This window comes from Oncorhynchus masou, chromosome 33 (genome assembly GCF_036934945.1).
Source record: "Oncorhynchus masou masou isolate Uvic2021 chromosome 33, UVic_Omas_1.1, whole genome shotgun sequence".
Lineage (NCBI taxonomy): Eukaryota > Metazoa > Chordata > Actinopteri > Salmoniformes > Salmonidae > Oncorhynchus > Oncorhynchus masou.
In genome coordinates this window covers 38,071,296-38,092,156 of record NC_088244.1, presented here as the reverse complement: position 1 = coordinate 38,092,156, position 20,861 = coordinate 38,071,296, and the positions used below count along the sequence as shown (strand labels likewise).

Here is a 20,861-nt window from a genome sequence, read left to right as displayed (position 1 = left end):
GCATAGCGACGGTATATATTCACCTGTGGCCTTTTATTTCCCATCAACTTCTGGAAATGTGACCTTTTACTTAAGAAGTAGTGTACACAGTGGGTGTGTGTGTGTCGGCCTGGCCGCCTGTGTGTGTGTCCTAGCTTTCCTGCCCCGTTTGGAATCCTCCAGCCCTAGCTCTACCCTGGCAGACAGGACGCTCCCTGACTGGCCGATCCTGATCCTTACCAGATGTCCTCTGCTCTGGCGGAAGACCACAGGAAAGAACTCTCTCTCTTTCTCGCATCCTCTATTTTTACTGCTCTATTTTTGCTTTCCAAAAGTTCAACGGAAGCCGATATCACGGCGGATGTGGTTCCTACAGGGAGACCATGCCTTCGTGAGGTGGAGGTAGTGTGTCCGCGTTAGCGTGCGGTGCGGGCGTGCCAGGCGTGTGTGCATGTGGGCGTGCACGGTGCTAAAATCTAAACTCTTTTTTTTCTTCTGCCTTTTCCTACTTGAAGGAGAAACTCTAAATCTCTCAAAGTGCATCCAGACAGTACAGTCCAGACAAAAGTTGATCTCTCCTGAAGAGAGGAAGGAAAGAACATTTGATGACGAGAGCAAGCGGAGCTATAACTCTTGGTACATTATAGTCATTTTACTACAGTTCCTTGGTTAACAGTACTACATTTTTTGACTATTTGACTGAAGTCAGTCTAGGAATTTTCCGTTGACCATCAAATAATAAACAATTGATCAAACCGGGCCTCTGTCGGAATGTTAGGTCAGATTAGCAGTATCCTGAATGAAGAGGGAGAGAGAAAGAGCAGGAAATAGGGTAAGCACTAAGCAGAATGTACTGTATCTGAGATAAAGAGAAAGGGAAGTTACTAGAATGTGTATAAGAGTGAATGAGAATAAGATGTTGGCAGAATGAAAGTCTAATCTTTTATCTCCTGTGGGTGGTCAGAAGACAAAAACAGAGAGAGAGAGAGAGAGAGAGAGAGAGAGAGAGAGAGAGAGAGAGCGCAGAATGACAGAAGCCGTGACCCCGAGATGGCTGACCTACATACATTAATCCGCCTCTTCCTTTCTCTCTATTTTTCTTATTCTCTCTCACACTCTCTCCTGTCCCCCCCCCCGTCTGTCTCGCTCTCTCCCCTCTCCTTCGCTCACTCCCATGTCTCTCTTTCTCCCTGTCCCTCTCACTCCACCTTGTCCCTGACAGGACAGACGGAACCAGTGATCTCCTTTCCTTCTCTCCCCTGTCTCTGTCTGTGTGTAATCCTGACACCAGAGCCTTATGACTGACTGTTATTATGACGGCCTACCCCGGCCGAACCCAGACAAAGCTGGGCCAATTATGCGCCGCCCTATGGGACTACCAATCACGGCCGGATGTGATACAGCCGGGATTCAAACCAGGGACTGCAGTGATGTCTCTAGCACTGAGATGCAGTGCCTTAGGCTGCTGTGCCACTCAGGAGCCTTACATTCTCCTGCAAAAAGTATTTATAAACTTGGGAATTCATTTTTCCATCAATGATAGCAAGCTGTTTAGGCCCTGAGGCAGCAAAGCAGACCCGAACCACGATGCTCCCTCCACCATACTTTACAGTTGGGATGAGGTTTTGATGTTGGTGTCCTGTCTTTTTATCTCCACACCTAGTATTGTGTGTTCATTACAAACAACACAACTTTAGCTTCATTTGTCCACAGAATATTTTGCCAGAAGCGCTGTGGAACATCCAGGTGCTCTTTTACAAACTTCAGACGTGCACCAATGTTTTTTTGGGACAGCTGTGGCTTCTTCCGTGGTGTCCTCCCATGAACACCATTCTTATTTAGTGTTTTACGTATCGGAGACTCGTCAACAGAGATGTTAGCATCTTCCAGAGATTTCTGTACGTCTTTAGCTGACACTCTAGGATTCTTCTTAACCTCATTGATCATTCTGCGCTGTGCTCCTTCAGTCATCTTTGCAGGACGGCCACTCTTAGGGAGAGTAGCAACAGTGCTGAAATTTCTCCATTTATAGACAATTTGTCTTTTAGACATACTTTTGTAACCCTTTCCAGCTTTATGCAAGGCAAGAGTTCATAATCTTAGGTCTACTGAGATCTCTTTTGTTCGAGGCATGGTTCACATCAGGCAATGCTTCTTGTGAATAGCAAACTCACATTTTGTGAGTGTTTAATATAGGGCAGGGCAACTCGAACCAACATCTCCAATCTCATATCAATGATTGGACTTCAGGTTAGTTGACTCCTGACTCCAATTAGCTTTTGGAGAAGTTATCAGCCGAGGGCTTCACATACTTTTTCCAACCTACACTGGGAATGTTTAAATGATGTATTCAATATAGACAAGAAAAATACAATCATTTGGTGTGTTATTAGTTTAAGTACACTGTGTTTGTCTATTGTTGTGACTTAGATGAAGGTCAGATCAAATTTTATGAACAATTTATTCAGAAATCGAGGTAATTCCAAAGGGTTCACATACGTTTTCTTGCTACTGTAGCTCCCTTGTTCACTGAGTTTTAAAAGCTTTGTCAGAACCGGTAAGATTCCAGTTAGTCATGTCTCTCTTACGTCTACCTGACACAGTATCCACTATCTTTATCTTGGCCCCCTTACCAACCGTCTCTGTTTCAAATACCATCTATCCCATTTGCTGTTGCCGTTCACACCTCATTCCCAGTGTTTGATGTGTAAATGAAAGAGCACAGCCATCGTCTAGACTCTGCCGTTCCCGGGAACACGGCATCTTCCGTCCCTTTTCTCCTCCGTGCCGTTTCCTCTTCATCTGGAGGCATGTTCTTTGCAGCTGAATGCGAAGCGTCCACCACACGGAACCCTAACAAGGGTGTGCGTCCCGAATGGCACCCTGTTCCCTACATATTAGTGCACTACTTTTGACCAGATAACAAGGGTGTGCGTCCCGAATGGCACCCTGTTCCCTACATATTAGTGCACTACTTTTGACCAGAGACCTATGTTTGGGACGCAACCACTGGACGGCCTCTTCCTGATTAACTCTGAGAGGCCCTTCGGGGGTGTGGGGGTGTGGGTGGGGACTTCCTTTCATATCCAGGTCTGTCTCGGGGGCTATCACCTCCCTGTCTCCCCTAACCCTACACACTGAGCAGCAACAGCCAATGCCATCAATGGATGACCAATTCATTTCTTCATCAGTTCAGTACGATTTATTGTGTTTTCTCAGGTTGGATACGTTGACTGAGTATGTGCTCTCTGACCCTGTTGATTAGATAGATTGCATGACTGTATCTACCTTGTTAAGCCTCCCAGACCTAGGCATTTGCTCGGGCTAAGACAAGTTGTCAGGTCTCAGGCAAAGATTGTCAACAAGCAAACATGATTCCCCACACCACTTCTGTTACACGGGGCTGTAGGTGTGAACTCAGAGTGTGTGTGTGTGTGCGTGCGTGCATGCGTGTGTGTGTGTGTGTGTGTGTGTGCGCGCACACGCGTGTTGACTCACATGTGTGTAGGCCAGTGAAGTACAGCCTTGTAGCGAGTCAGACAGGTAGCTGGGAGAGTTTAGGGTTGCCGGGGAGAGATCCTCAGGACTGGCCAAATTATACCTGCACTCCTACAACACACACACACACACTGCATGAGCACACACATACACACCCAGCTAGACAGAAGGAACATCGTTACTCAACATAACACAGCAAAATCACTCAACCCATCGACGTGAGTCAGTGTTACGCTGTGACTGGGTCAGAAACGTCCCCAGAGGTGAAAGGGCAGGGTGCTGTTGATGCGTAACGAGCAGCATCACCCCTGCCGTAGCTATCCCACTGTCCACCGTATGTTTAGAACGCAGCAGTCATTCATAGTATTCATAGGCGAGGCATTGTACTGTCAATAGGACGTGGTCAGGGAAGCTAAGTAGAGACAAAACATACTGTTTATCTATGGGGAAGCTGGCACCGCTATATATTTACACGGGAAGAGTTGTAGATCTGTGTTTGACAGGCTGCTGTACTAAACAATCATTCGTCTATTTGCTCTTGAGCCTGTTCATAAGCCTATGCTATCTTGTGATATGATATATGTATATTTAGCTACTGTATGTAGAACACTGTGGCAATTTTACAGAGTATACGGATGAGTTTACTCTTGAGGAGGCACATTTCAAATCTGTCACTTGCCATTGTCCATATATGACATGTGTACATACCTGTATGTGTCACAGGAGGTTGGTGGCATCTCAATTGGGGAGGACAGGCTCGCGGTAACGGCTGGAGCGGAGTTGGTGGAATGGTGTCAAATACACCAAACACATGGCTTGATGCCGTTCCATTTCCTCCGCTCCAGACATTATTATGAGCTGCCCTCCCCTCAGCATCCTCCACCGCTATGTATGTAGGTCTATGTACCCGAGTCTACACTGTATCCTGAACACTGGTGCTTAGCAACGCCTCTCCACTCACCATCTCTTTGTGTGTGATGGGTAGTACAGTGGTGAGGTGGTCCTCTGATCCCAGGGGGCTGGCCAGCCCCAGCCCTCCCAGGCCCAGGCCCAGGCCATGACTGTGGCGTGGGGGTGGAATAGGAGGAGGGGGCTTGCTTCCCCCATCCAACTTCCTGTCCTGCCGCTCCCCCTTGGCGCTGGTGGAGATGTTGACGGCCCCGGCGCTCAGCTTGCGGACGGGATTGGTCAGCCACCTCTTCAGGGTGCTGACGGAACGCCGCGAGCCCGGGGAGTTGGGGGCGGAGCTAATGGACGCCGTCAGGGTCGGGGGCAGGGACACCACGGAGGTGGAGATGCTACCCTCGCTGCCCGCCGCTGAGTATGAGTCTGGAGAGAGACAGAAAGGAGGGAAAGAGAGAGTGACATTTAAAGAAGGACAGTGGGAGGAAGAATCGAATAGATACTTAATTGTCCATTTTTTTTTTACGGAAACTGAATGATTTGCCACCACAATATCCAACCTCATACTCAAACAACCACACACAAGTCTAGGTCCAAGAGGCTTCTGAACAGCTTCTACCCCCAAGCCATAAGACTCCTGAACAGCTAATCAAATGGTTACCCAGACTATTTGCATTGTCTCCCCCCTCTTTTACACTGCTGCTGCTCTATGTTTATTATCTAAGCATAGTCACTTTAACTCTACTTACATCTACATATTACCTCAATTACCTTGACTAACCTATACCCCCGCACATTGACTCTGTACCGGTACCCCCTGTACATAGCCTCTCTACTGCTGCTCTTAAATGTATTTTTATTTTTTACTTATCTATCTTTTTTTTAAACTTAACTGCATTGTTGGTTAGGGGCTTGTAAGTAAGCATTTCACTGTAAGTCTACACCTGTTGTATATCGGGCCATGTGAAAAATCTAATTTGATTTGATTTGATTTTGAAAGCAGCACAGGATCAGCTGGAGTGAAGTGGCATCAGAGCAGTTGGAGGGAGAGAGAAAGACAGAGATGGAGGGGGGCAAAGGTTACATAACCGGTCAAGAGAAGTCAGGGCTCGTGAATGAATGATATGCTCTCTAAGTCAACCACGGGGATTTCTCAGGTCTCCTTATTGATGGATGGGAGTTTAACTAAGGCAAAGGGCAGCAGCAGACACACATATGCACGGACAGATGTTGAACCACCGCTAACCAAAACAAAATCAATAGAAGACAGAGACGGGAGTCAAAGATTGGAGGGATAAATCCAGCTTGCTAAGTACTGGATAACCATAGAGCTAGATAACCATAGAGCTGGATGACCATAGAGCTAGATAACCATAGAGCTAGATAACCATAGAGCTGGATGACCATAGAGCTAGATAACCCCAGAGCTGGATGACCATAGAGCTAGATAACCCCAGAGCTGGATAACCATAGAGCTGGATAACCATAGAGCTAGATAACCATAGAGCTAGATAACCATAGAGCTGGATAACCATAGAGCTAGATAACCATAGAGCTGGATGACCATAGAGCTAGATAACCATAGAGCTAGATGACCATAGAGCTGGATAACCATAGAGCTAGATAACCATAGAGCTAGATAACCATAGAGCTAGATAACCATTGAGCTGGATGACCATAGAGCTAGATAACCCCAGAGCTGGATAACCATAGAGCTAGATAACCATAGAGCTAGATAACCATAGAGGTAGATGACCCCAGAGCTGGATAACCATAGAGCTAGATAACCCCAGAGCTGGATAACCATAGAGCTAGATAACCATAGAGCTGGATGACCATAGAGCTAGATAACCTCAGAGCTGGTTAACCATAGAGCTAGATAACCCCAGAGCTGGTTAACCATATAGCTGGATAACCATAAAGCTAGATAACCATAGAGGTAGATAACCATAGGGTTAGATAACCATAGAGCTGGATAACCATAGAGCTAGATAACCATAGAGCTGGATGACCATAGAGCTAGATAACCATAGAGCTAGATGACCCTAGAGCTGGAAAACCATAGAGCTAGATAACCATAGAGCTAGATAACCATAGAGCTAGACGACCCCAGAGCTGGATAACCATAGAGCTAGATAACCATAGAGCAAGATAACCCCAAAGCTGGGTAACCATAGAGCTAGATAACCATAGAGCTAGATAACCATAGAGCTAGATAACCATAGAGCTGGATGACCATAGAGCTGGATGACCATAGGGCTCGATAACCATAGAGCTTGATAACCATAGAGCTGGATAACCATAGAGCTGGATAACCATAGAGCTGGATAACCATAGAGCTAGATAACCATAGAGCTAGATAACCATAGAGCTGGATGACCATAGAGCTAGATAACCATAGAGCTAGATGACCATAGAGCTGGATAACCATAGAGCTAGATAACCATAGAGCTAGATAACCATAGAGCTGGATGACCATAGAGCTGGATGACCATAGAGCTAGATAACCCCAGAGCTGGATAACCATAGAGCTTGATAACCATAGAGCTAGATAACCATAGAGCTGGATAACCATAGAACTAGATAACCATAGAGGTAGATAACCATAGGGCTAGATAACCATAGAGCTGGATAACCATAGAGCTGGATGACCATAGAGCTGGATGACCATAGAGCTGGATGACCATAGAGCTGGATGACCATAGGGCTAGATAACCATAGAGCTAGATAACCATAGAGCTGGATAACCATAGAGCTAGATAACCATAGAGCTGGATAACCATAGAGCTAGATAACCATAGAGCTGGATAACCATAGAGCTAGATACCATAGAGCTAGATAACCATAGAGCTGGATAACCATAGAGCTAGATAACCCCAGAGCTAGATAACCATAGAGCTGGATAACCATAAAGCTAGATAACCCCAGAGCTAGATGACCATAGAGCTGGATAACCATAGAGCTAGATAACCCCAGAGCTGGATAACCATAGAGCTTGATAACCATAGAGCTAGATAACCATAGAGCTGGATAACCATAGAACTAGATAACCATAGAGGTAGATAACCATAGGGCTAGATAACCATAGAGCTGGATAACCATAGAGCTGGATAACCATAGAGCTGGATAACCATAGAGCTAGATAACCATAGAGCTGGATAACCATATAGCTAGATAACCATAGAGCTGGATAACCATAGAGCTAGATAACCATAGAGCTGGATAACCATAGAGCTGGATAACCATAAAGCTGGAAAACCATAGAGCTGGATAACCATAGAGCTGGATAACCATAGAGCTAGATAACCATAGAGCTGGATAACCATAGAGCTGGATGACCATAGAGCTAGATAACCACAGAGCTGGATAACCATAGAGCTGGATAACCCCAGAGCTGGATAACCATAGAGCTGGATGACCATAGAGCTGGATAACCATAGAGCTGGATGACCATAGAACTGGATGACCATAGAGCTAGATAACCACAGAGCTGGATAACCCCAGAGCTGGATAACCATAGAGCTAGATAACCATAGAGCTGGATGACCATAGAGCTGGATAACCATAGAGCTAGATAACCATAGAGCTGGATAACCCCAGAGCTGGATAACCATAGAGCTAGATAACCATAGAGCTGGATGACCATAGAGCTGGATAACCATAGAACTGGATGACCATAGAGCTGGATGACCATAGAGCTAGATAACCACAGAGCTGGATAACCATAGAGCTGGCTGACCAGCATCCCCTCTCTCAACAGTAACCTTCCCCTCTTTCCCCCTCCCTCAACAGTAACCTTCCCCTCTCTCCCCCTCCCTCAACAGTAACCTTCCCCTCTCTCCTCCTCCCTCAACAGTAACCGTCCCCTCTCTGCCCCTCCTTCAACAATAACTGTCCCCTCTCTCCCCCTCCTTCAACAGTAACCGTCCCCTCTCTCCCCCTCCTTCAACAATAACTGTTCCCTCTCTCCCCCTCCTTCAACAGTAACTGTCCCCTCTCTCCCCCTCCCTCAACAGTAACTGTTCCCTCTCTCCCCCTCCTTCAACAGTAACCGTCCCCTCTCTCCCCCTCCCTCAACAGTAACCGTCCCCTCTCTCCCCCTCCCTCAACAGTAACCGTCCCCTCTCTCCCCCTCCTTCAACAGTAACTGTTCCCTCTCTCCCCTCCTTCAACAGTAACTGTTCCCTCTCTCCCCCTCCTTCAACAATAACTGTCCCCTCTCTCCCCCTCCTTCAACAATAACTGCCCCCTCCCTCCCCCTCCTTCAACAGTAACTGTTCCCTCTCTCCCCCTCCTTCAACAATAACTGCCCCCTCTCTCCCCCTCCCTCAACAGTAACTGTTCCCTCTCTCCCCCTCCTTCAACAGTAACCGTCCCCTCTCTCCCCCTCCCTCAGCAATAACTGTCCCCTCTCTCCCCCTCCCCTCCCTCAACAGTAACTGTCCCCTCCCTCCCCCTCCCTCAACAGTAACCGTCCCCCCTCTCCCCCTCCCTCAACAGTAACTGTCCCCTCTCTCCCCCTCCCTCAACAGTAACTGTCCCCTCTCTCCCCCTCCCTCAACAGTAACCGTCCCCTCTCTCCCCCTCCCTCAACAGTAACTGTTCCCTCTCTTCCCCTCCTTCAACAGTAACCGTCCCCCTCTCCCCCTCCCTCAACAGTAACCGTCCCCCCTCTCCCCCTCCCTCAACAGTAACTGTCCCCTCTCTCCCCCTCCCTCAACAGTAACCGTCCCCTCTCTCCCCCTCCCTCAACAGTAACTGTTCCCTCTCTTCCCCTCCTTCAACAGTAACCGTCCCCCTCTCCCCCTCCCTCAACAGTAACCGTCCCCCTCTCCCCCCTCCCTCAACAGTAACTGTCCCCTCTCTCCCCCTCCTTCAACAGTAACCGTCCCCTCTCTCCCCCTCCCTCAACAATAACTGCCCCCTCTCTCCCCCTCCCTCAACAGTAACTGTTCCCTCTCTCCCCCTCCTTCAACAGTAACCGTCCCCTCTCTCCCCCTCCCTCAACAGTAACTGTCCCCTCTCTCCCCCTCCCTCAACAGTAACTGTCCCCTCTCTCCCCCTCCCTCAACAGTAACCATCCCCTCTCTCCCCCTCCCTCAACAGTAACTGTCCCCTCTCTCCCCCTCCTTCAACAGTAACTGTTCCCTCTCTCCCCCTCCTTCAACAGTAACCGTCCCCTCTCTCCCCCTCCCTCAACAGTAACTGTTCCCTCTCTCCCTCTCCTTCAACAGTAACCGTCCCCTCTCTCCCCCTCCCTCAACAGTAACTGTCCCCTCTCTCCCCCTCCCTCAACAGTAACCATCCCCTCTCTCCCCCTCCCTCAACAGTAACTGTCCCCTCTCTCCCCCTCCCTCAACAATAACTGCCCCCTCTCTCCCCCTCCCTCAACAGTAACTGTTCCCTCTCTCCCCCTCCTTCAACAGTAACCGTCCCCTCTCTCCCCCTCCCTCAACAGTAACTGTTCCCTCTCTCCCCCTCCCTCAACAGTAACTGTCCCCTCTCTCCCCCTCCCTCAACAGTAACCATCCCCTCTCTCCCCCTCCCTCAACAGTAACTGTCCCCTCTCTCCCCTCCTTCAACAGTAACTGTTCCCTCTCTCCCCCTCCTTCAACAGTAACCCTCCCCTCTCTCCCCCTCCCTCAACAGTAACTGTTCCCTCTCTCCCTCTCCTTCAACAGTAACCGTCCCCTCTCTCCCCCTCCCTCAACAGTAACTGTCCCCTCTCTCCCCCTCCCTCAACAGTAACCATCCCCTCTCTCCCCCTCCCTCAACAGTAACTGTCCTCTCCCTCCCCCTCCCCCTCCTTCAACAGTAACCGTCCCCTCTCTCCCCCTCCCTCAACAGTAACTGTTCCCTCTCTCCCCCTCCTTCAACAGTAACTGTTCCCTCTCTCCCCCTCCTTCAACAATAACTGCCCCCTCTCTCCCCCTCCCTCAACAGTAACTGTTCCCTCTCTCCCCCTCCTTCAACAGTAACCGTCCCCTCTCTCCCCCTCCCTCAGCAATAACTGTCCCCTCTCTCCCCCTCCCCCTCCCTCAACAGTAACTGTCCCCTCCCTCCCCCTCCTTCAACAGTAACTGTTCCCTCTCTCCCCCTCCCTCAACAGTAACTGTCCCCTCTCTCCCCCTCCCTCAACAGTAACTGTTCCCTCTCTTCCCCTCCTTCAACAGTAACCGTCCCCTCTCTCCCCCTCCCTCAACAGTAACCGTCCCCCCTCTCCCCCTCCCTCAACAGTAACTGTCCCCTCTCTCCCCCTCCCTCAACAGTAACTGTCCCCTCTCTCCCCCTCCCTCAACAGTAACCGTCCCCTCTCTCCCCCTCCCTCAACAGTAACTGTTCCCTCTCTTCCCCTCCTTCAACAGTAACCGTCCCCCCTCTCCCCCTCCCTCAACAGTAACCGTCCCCCCACTCCCCCCCCCTCAACAGTAACTGTCCCCTCTCTCCCCCTCCCTCAACAGTAACCGTCCCCTCTCTCCCCCTCCCTCAACAGTAACTGTTCCCTCTCTTCCCCTCCTTCAACAGTAACCGTCCCCCTCTCCCCCTCCCTCAACAGTAACCGTCCCCCTCTCCCCCTCCCTCAACAGTAACTGTCCCCTCTCTCCCCTCCTTCAACAGTAACCGTCCCCTCTCTCCCCCTCCCTCAACAATAACTGCCCCCTCTCTCCCCCCCTCAACAGTAACTGTTCCCTCTCTCCCCCTCCTTCAACAGTAACCGTCCCCTCTCTCCCCCTCCCTCAACAGTAACTGTCCCCTCTCTCCCCTCCCTCAACAGTAACTGTCCCCTCTCTCCCCCTCCCTCAACAGTAACCATCCCCTCTCTCCCCCTCCCTCAACAGTAACTGTCCCCTCTCTCCCCCTCCTTCAACAGTAACTGTTCCCTCTCTCCCCCTCCCTCAACAGTAACTGTCCCCTCTCTCCCCCTCCTTCAACAGTAACCGTCCCCTCTCTCCCCCTCCCTCAACAGTAACTGTTCCCTCTCTCCCTCTCCTTCAACAGTAACCGTCCCCTCTCTCCCCCTCCCTCAACAGTAACTGTCCCCTCTCTCCCCCTCCCTCAACAGTAACCATCCCCTCTCTCCCCCTCCCTCAACAGTAACTGTCCCCTCTCTCCCCCTCCCTCAACAATAACTGCCCCCTCTCTCTCCCCTCCCTCAACAGTAACTGTTCCCTCTCTCCCCCTCCTTCAACAGTAACCGTCCCCTCTCTCCCCCTCCCTCAACAGTAACTGTTCCCTCTCTCCCCCTCCCTCAACAGTAACTGTCCCCTCTCTCCCCCTCCCTCAACAGTAACCATCCCCTCTCTCCCCCTCCCTCAACAGTAACTGTCCCCTCTCTCCCCCTCCTTCAACAGTAACTGTTCCCTCTCTCCCCCTCCTTCAACAGTAACCGTCCCCTCTCTCCCCCTCCCTCAACAGTAACTGTTCCCTCTCTCCCTCTCCTTCAACAGTAACCGTCCCCTCTCTCCCCCTCCCTCAACAGTAACTGTCCCCTCTCTCCCCCTCCCTCAACAGTAACCATCCCCTCTCTCCCCCCCTCAACAGTAACTGTCCTCTCCCTCCCCCTCCCCCTCCTTCAACAGTAACTGTTCCCTCTCTCCCCCTCCTTCAACAGTAACCGTCCCCTCTCTCCCCCTCCCTCAACAGTAACTGTTCCCTCTCTCCCTCTCCTTCAACAGTAACCGTCCCCTCTCTCCCCCTCCCTCAACAGTAACTGTTCCCTCTCTCCCTCTCCTTCAACAGTAACCGTCCCCTCTCTCCCCCTCCCTCAACAGTAACCATCCCCTCTCTCCCCCTCCCTCAACAGTAACTGTCCCCTCCCTCCCCCTCCTTCAACAGTAACTGTTCCCTCTCTCCCCCTCCCTCAACAGTAACCGTCCCCTCTCTCCCCCTCCTTCAACAGTAACTGTCCCCTCTCTCCCCCTCCCTCAACAATAACTGTTCCCTCTCTCCCCCTCCCTCAACAGTAACCGTCCCCTCTCTCCCCCTCCTTCAACAGTAACTGTCCCCTCTCTCCCCCTCCCTCAACAATAACTGTTCCCTCTCTCCCCCTCCTTCAACAGTAACTGTCCCCTCTCTCCCCCTCCCTCAACAGTAACCGTCCCCTCTCTCCCCCTCCTTCAACAGTAACTGTCCCCTCTCTCCCCCTCCCTCAACAGTAACTGTCCCCTCTCTCCCCTCCTTCAACAGTAACTGTCCCCTCTCTCCCCCTCCCTCAACAGTAACCATCCCCTCTCTCCCCCTCCTTCAACAGTAACCGTCCCCTCTCTCCCCCTCCCTCAACAGTAACTGTTCCCTCTCTCCCCCTCCTTCAACAGTAACCCCACCCCTCAATAAAAAAATAAAAAAGCACCCATGTCCATCCTAGACAGGATTTTCTGTTCTTCAGTGATGTGGGACATGGGAAGCGAGGGGTGGGGGGGGGTTCTAGAGTGGACAGGGACAGGACGTTCTCTTTAATCCTATGGACCGGAAGATCTTTGTCTGGTTATAGCTTTGCTTTTTGTCTTATCCCCTTCCCCTTTTCCTATCCTTCTCCATTCCACAGGCCTCAGCCTGGGATAGTCTTTCCTGTGAGATGTATGTGTGGCTGCCATCTTTTGGTTACATCATCGATTTTTGATCTCTTATCTCCTTCCCCCGTCCCGCCATCCCCAAGTCTTCCTTTCCGGTAAGATGTGTTGATGTGTGGCTGTGGTCTTTCATCTATGGTGAGGCCCTAAATGACCCTCTCTTCCCATCCACCTCCCTGACTCCTGACCTCTAACCACTGACCCTCTACTGTCACGTTGACTACAGACGGGGAATGACAATGGCCCTGGAAATGTGTGAACTGGTTGTTATGTGAAGGTGGAAGTGATTTGACCTCTTGCCTGATTCTTCATGACAGAGAGAGAGAGAGATTATCTCACTATCGTAATCTGGTTTGCATACATTAGTCTTCTGTAAAGCTTTTTCAGTGTGGCTCAATTTGTAAGTGTTTCTACATCAAAGCTAGTTGCCTCTGTAAATCCACAGTCCTTCTCAGTGTGTGTGAAATTATTATAATTCTTCACTCTTCGTTCAGGCTAAATTAAATATCTCGGTCCACACACAAAGAACCCAGTTTGCCAGCTTCAGTACAATGAGCCATGTGACATGTTCCCTTCAATTCTCTTTTCTCCGTCGTAAAAAGTGTCTTTTGAGATCAAAATAAAAGAAGAACATTGCTTATAAATCATATTCTCCATGTAAATTTTTCCTGTTAGATAACCATAGAAAAATTATGTCAATTTTGCAATTATCTTCCTCCTCCTCCTCCCGACAGGGCTATTGCCTTGCTAATAGTTACCATGATCCATTAAAAACAAGAGAGACTTCAGCACATTCAATGCTCCCCTGCAGTGTGGCCATCTATATACTGACTGTCACTTCTCTTCGATCTAACATTGTTTCTTGTCTTCCTCACAGTTTGACTGAGGAGAACAGATTTGGTCCTCTGTCTTTGTTCAACATATCGGGGCCCTAGAATAGATGCTTTACAGATGGCAAGTATGTGAGCTTTTTCATTACACACACACGCACACACCCATGAAAGAGTGGGGGAGGTGAATGGAGGACAGAAAGAAGGGAAGAGAGGAAGAGAGAAACAGAAGGGGTACAAAGAAGGGCGAGTTTTAGTCCGGAGGGAGTGGAGCATACATGATGATACACCAAACACATACACACACACACACACACACACACACACACACACACACACACACACACACACACACACACACACACTCTCTTTACACACACATAAACACACACACACATACACACAGGCAAGGGTTCTCAGTTGGTTTAGCTCACCTCCTTGGGTGGAAAGGAAATGTGGAAACCAAATTTGGACTCTCCTCCACTCGCGCATCATCAAACAAATGACGTCTAGACAGGTGGAATCCCAACATAAATGTGTAAAGTGATAAGAAGAAACGTAGCCGGGGGGCGGGGTTGAAAACACTTCCGTGCTAGCCACCCCACTGCGAGGATACTTCTGCATCCTCTGCAGGAGCAGCAAACCTCAGTTCAGCTACTAACAAATCGACACTTTCCTCCACAACTCGACCACGCAACGGTTTCCAGGTCACGGAGGAGAGGAGGACAGAGGAGTCGAGGGGCGGACAGACTTTCACCCAATTGATAATCTCCCTATGTCTGCAGCCAGCCGCCCCTCCTCCAGTTCAGCTACTATATTGTCAAGGGTCATAAGTCAAAAGCATGGACACAGCCAGTAACACCACCCTCAAACCCTAACCATCTCCGGACGGCATAGTACCCCAGCAGGGCATGCTAATCAAGTAGTGTGCAGTGGGAAAGCTACAACTGAACCAGTCCTTACGGCATTCAGTAGGAAGAGACGTCATCAAACTGCCAACTCAAGAAACAATTTCAAACTGTAACCAGTGCCTGGAACCTGTTTCAGGTTGTCAGTCAACCTATCAGGGTATTTGCTTCAACACCTGCATTGCTTGCTGTTTTGGGTTTTAGGCTGGGTTTCTGTACAGCACTTTGAGATATCAGCGAATGTACGAAGTGCTATATAATTACATTTGATTTGATTTGATTTATTTACAAACAGCACAGGAATTAAATTATCAACAGTATTGATCACGTCTTTACTAATGCTGCAGAAATGTGCTTTAAAGCAGTATCCAAATCCATAGCATGTAGTAATCACAATATAATAACCATATCTAGATAACCAAACACATTTCCAAACGCTGGGCCTAATATAGTGTTTATGAGGTCATACAAGAAGTTTTGTAGTGATTCGTATGTTGATGATGTAAAGATTATTTGCTGGCTTATGGTGTGTAATGAGGAGCAACCAGACGCTGCACTTGACACATTTATGCAATTGCTTATTCCAGTTACTAATAAGCACCCATTAAGAAAATGACTGTAAAAATGAGTAAATCTCCATGGATTGATGAGGAATTGAAAAATTGTACGGTTGAGAGGGATGAGGCAAAAGGAATGGCAAATAAGTCTGGCAGCCCAACTGATTGGCAAACGTACTGCAAATAAAAAAGTAATGTGACTAAACTAAATAAAAATAAACTATACTATGAAACAGAGATAAATTACATAAAGAATGAGAGTAAAAGCTTTGGAGCACCTTTCACTACATTTTGGGGGAAAAAGCCAACTCGGCTCCATCATTCATTGAATCAGATGGCTCATTTATCACAAAGCTCACATTTATCACAAAGCTCACTGATATTGCCAACTACTTTAATGACTTTTTCATTGGCAAGATAAGCAAACTTAGGGATGACATACCAGGAAGAAACGCTGACACTACACATCCAAGTATATCAGACCAAATTATGAAAGACAAGCATTGTACTTTTGAATTCCGTAAAGACAGTGTGGAAGAAGTTATTGTCATCCATCAACAATGACAAGCCACCGGGGTCTGACAGTCTGGATGGAAAATTACTGAGGACAATAGCGGACGATATTGCCACTCCTATTTGCCACATCTTCAATTTAAGCCTAGTAGAAAGTGTGTGCCCTCAGGCTTGGAGTGAAGTTAAAGTCATTCCACTACCCAATAATAGTAAAACACTCTTTACTGGCTCAAAAAGCCAACCAATCAGCCTGTTATCAACCCTTAGTAAGCTTCTGGGAAAAATGGTGTTTGACCAGATACAAAGCTATTTCACAGTAAACAAATTGACAACAGACTTTCAGCACGCTTATAGGGAAGGACCCTCAACAAACACAGCACTTACACAAATAACTGATGATTGGCTGAGATAAATTAATGATACAATTATTGCGGGGGCTTGTTAGACTTCAGTGCAGCTTTTGACATTATCGATCATAGTCTGCTGCTGGAAAAACGTATGTGCTATGGCTTTACACCCACTGCTATCATGTGGATAAAGAGTTACCTGTCTAACAGAACAGAGAAGGTGTTCTTTAATGGAAGCCTCTCCAACATACAGTAATCCAGGTAGAATCAGGAATTCACCAGGGTAGCTGTTTAGGCCCCTTGCTTTTTTCAATCTTTACTAACAACATGCCACTGGCATTGTGTAAGGCCAGTGTGTCTATGTACAGTATGTGGATGACTCAACACTATACATATCAGCTACTACAGTGACTGAAATGACTGCAACATTTAACAAAGAGCTGCAGTTAGTTTTGGGAATGAATAGCAAGGAATAAACTAGTCCTAAATATTTCCAAAACTTAAAGCATTGTATTGGGACAAATAATTCACTACATCTCGTAATGAATAATGTGGAAATTGAGCAAGTTGAGGTGACTAGACTGCTTGGAGTAACCCTGGATTGTAAACTGTCATGGTCAAAACATACTGATACAACAGAAGCTAAGATGGGGAGAAGTCTGTCCATAATAAAGCGTTACTCTACCTTATTAACACCACTATCAACAAGGCAGGTCCTACAGGCCCTAGTTTTGTCGCACCTGGATTACTGTTCAGTTGTGTGGTCAGGTGCCACAAAGAGGGACTTAGGAAAATTGCAGTTGGCTCTGAACAGGGCAGCACGGCTGGCCCTTAAAATAACACGGAGAGCTAACATTAATGACATGCATGTCAATCTCTCATGGCTCAAAGTGGAAGAGATATGAACTTCATCATTACTGTTTTTTGTGTGAGGTGTTGACAAGCTGAATGTACCGAGCTGTCTGTTTAAAATACTGGCACACAGGTCGGACACTTACGCATACCCCACACGACATGCCACTAGAGGTCTCCTCACAGTCCCCAAGTCCAGAACAGACTATGGAAGGTGCACAGTACTACATAGAGCCATGGCTACATGGAACTCTATTCCACATCAGGTAACTGATGCAAGCAGTAGAATCAGATTTTTTAAAATTTTAAATACACCTTATGGAACAACAGGGATTGTGAAGAGACACACAAAGGTACAGACACATGCATATGCACACATTGTAATTGTTGTCTGCTGGTATTGAACATTTTGTGTTGTGGACATGTGGTGGTGTAGGGATGTTATAGGATGTACAGTTTTATCTTTAGCTCATTCAGTACAAACATAGTTCACTGTTATATCTGTTGTTTTATACGTCATGTTGGTGCTTTGCTTTGTTTGGAGCCCAGGAAGAGTAGCCAATGAATAAATACTAATACAAATGGCTGGAGCATTTCCAACATGGAACTGACGCCACTAGGAATCTCACACCCGTACACAAACACACACAGGTCAGCCTTCCCATTGACCCTCACCGGCGTCAGAGATGGAAGTCCCACTCTCTATTGGTTTCTGCATTGTACCTCTCAGTCTCGTATGTGGGAGATATAGCTAAAGAGCCATTCCATAATTGGTTCTCTCTTCTCTCCGTGTGTGTGTGTGAGCAACAATATCGATGGGAAGACGTACGTGAAAAAGCACATGCGCACAAACACACATACGCGCACACACACACGCGCGCGCGCACACACACGCGCGCGCACACACACACACACACACACACACACACACACTCACACACACACACACACACACACACACACACACACACACACACACACACACACACACACACACACACACACACACACACACACACACACACACACACACACACACACACAATACAATACAAGGGAGCTCCGGATAGTGAGGGAAGCTGATAGCATTGTGTTTCTATATACACTTTGCTGCGATTCCTCTCACTGCATCCATCTCCCTCACTGCAGGCCACACACTTAGATAACCCACTCAGACACACACACTCAGACACACACAGTCACACAGACACACTCAAGTGTGTGTGTGTTAGAGGTCTATCTCACACACACACACACACACACACACACACACACACACACACACACACACACACACACACACACACACACACACACACACACACACACACACACACACACACACACACATACTGCAGGCCCTCTCTTCATCATCTCTAATGGTGTTTTCTAGGAACAGATTACAGTGAAAGCCGGGTCGTTTAGTTAATGCAGGTTCACCATTGTTTACACATGAAAGCTGACATCAGACACACACACACACACACACACACACACACACACACACACACAGATCAGACAGACTGGGGTGATCAGTTAATGTTGCTGAGCTTACAACCAGACGCCCACACATTGTTCCTACTGTCTGAGTCTAGCTGATGAGACAAACTGTCTGCTTTCTGATGAGACAAACTGTCTGCTTTCTGATGAGACAAACTGTCTGCTTTCTGATGAGACAAACTGTCTGCTTCTGATGAGACAAACTGTCTGCTTTCTGATGAGACAAACTGTCTGCTTTCTGATGAGACAAACTGTCTGCTTTCTGATGAGACAAACTGTCTGCTTTCTGATGAGACAAACTGTCTGCTTTGTGATGAGACAAACTGTCTGCTTTCTGATGAGACAAACTGTCTGCTTTCTGATGAGACAAACTGTCTGCTTTCTGATGAGACAAACTGTCTGCTTTCTGATGAGACAAACTGTCTGCTTTCTGATGAGACAAACTGTCTGCTTTCTGATGAGACAAACTGTCTGCTTTGTGATGAGACAAACTGTCTGCTTTCTGATGAGACAAACTGTCTGCTTTCTGATGAGACAAACTGTCTGCTTTCTGATGAGACAAACTGTCTGCTTTGTGATGAGACAAACTGTCTGCTTTCTGATGAGACAAACTGTCTGCTTTCTGATGAGACAAACTGTCTGCTTTCTGATGAGACAAACTGTCAGTCTGTCTCTGTGCTCCTCCTTTCTAATGGGTCTGTGTGTCTGCTGGAATGAGAGTCTAGCCCAATGCTAAATGGACATCACATGTGGGTTATACTTCTGACAGAAAGACAGCCCTAATGGACAACATCTACCTTCTGATCATCCATGCATTGTAGCCAACTGTGCTGTTTTGTGAAGTTCAGAATGAGCTACTCTTCAAAGGTTATGGCAAGGTGCAAACGATGATAATCCGAATCAATGGGACGTTTTCCAAACCAGTTATTATGCAACTGAAGCCCATTCTCAAACAGCTGCTCTGACACCATTATACTGGGCACTGGGACTGGCATACAGCAAATGGTTTTCCTTGGACTGCAAGTAAGGACAAAACTCTTTGGAAACCTCTGAAAAGCAGGCTTTCATACCATACTGCTTCTGTATGGCCAGGAGGTGCATATGTGAGTGTGTGATTGACAAAGAATGAAAGCGAGAGAGAGAGAGAAAGTGTGTGTGTGTGTGTGTGTGTGTGTGTGTGTGTGTGTGTGTGTGTGTGTGTGTGTGTGTGTGTGTGTGTGTGTGTGTGTGTGTGTGTGTGTGTGTGTGTGTGTGTGTGTGTGTGTGTGTGTGTGTGTCTGTGTGTGTGTCCGTGTGTGTGTCCGTGTGTGTCCGTGTGTCTGTGTGTGTGTCTGTGTGTGTGTGCATAGAGGCAGAAAGTGAATGTGAATGTTTGCTGTACAGTAAGTATGAGTCCTGTCCTGAAGAGAAGTTTGGTCCTATTCCCCTTTATTGATTAGTTAGTAGGTGAGTGGTGCTGAGCCAACAGAACAGATCAGGCTAAAAGCCTTGGCTCTAATGGTGCACACTTGTTCACAGCACTGACTTTCAGGGCTCTCTGCAGCCTCACGGGACCTCAGGCTCTTTAGGCTTCACAGACACTCACACACATTCTCACGGCATGCTCGCTAGTGGTGCGCGGGTCAGCTGTTTGTTCACCCGCAATTGCTAATAAACCATCCACCTGACTATATGCGCAGCATGCACTGTAGGCTTCAGTCAGAGACAGCGTAACTATTTTTTGACAGGTGGTGCAGGATTTAGTTTTGCTGATTTATACTAAACTACACTGAACACACATAAGCAACACGCAACAATTTCAACGATTTTACGGAGTTAAAGTTCATATAAGGGAATATGCCAATTGAAATAACTTCAGTAGGCCCTAATCTATGTATTTCACATGACTGGGTATGGGCACAGCCATATGTGGGCCTGGGAAGGCATAGGCCCACCCACTTGGGAGCAAGGCCCAGCCAATCAGAATGAGTTTTTACACACAAAATGGCTTTATTACAGACAGAAATACTCCTCAGTTTTATTCGCTGTCTGGGTGGCTGGTCTCAGACGATCCCGCAGGTGAAGAAGCCGGATGTTGAGGTCCTGGGCTGGCGTGGTTCCACATGGTCTGCAGTTGTGAGGCCAGTTGAGCGTACTGCCAAATTCTTTAAAACAATGTTGGAGGCAGCATATGGTAGAGAATTGAACATTAAATATTCTGGCAACAGCTCTGGTGGACATTCCTGCAGTCAGCATGCCAATTGCACGCTCCCTAAAAACTTAAATAAGCTTTTTGTGCATATAGAACATTTCTGTAATCTTTTATTTCAGCTCATGCAACATGGGACCAGAGTCGGTTGTAAGCCCTTCTGCCGCCCTAGGCAAGAGCAAAAAATGCTGCCCCACAAAATTAGAATTGAGCCAG

At 47.8% G+C, this 20,861-nt stretch overlaps 1 protein-coding gene across 4 annotated transcripts in view; it reads right to left on the bottom strand.

Annotated features, from left to right (window-relative positions):
• Positions 1 to 20,861, bottom strand: part of LOC135528488 (rho guanine nucleotide exchange factor 25-like) — a 133,507-nt gene that overhangs the window by 41,806 nt on the left and 70,840 nt on the right. For 3 of the 4 annotated variants that reach the window (XM_064957601.1, XM_064957602.1, XM_064957604.1), the window contains 2 exons: positions 4,439 to 4,806; positions 3,478 to 3,588 (listed from right to left, as the gene is read on the bottom strand). In XM_064957601.1, the coding sequence (XP_064813673.1) occupies positions 3,478 to 3,588; positions 4,439 to 4,806 (479 nt within the window). The remainder of the gene's footprint in view (positions 1 to 3,477; positions 3,589 to 4,438; positions 4,807 to 20,861) is intronic. The other variant, XM_064957603.1, reaches the window with a different exon arrangement.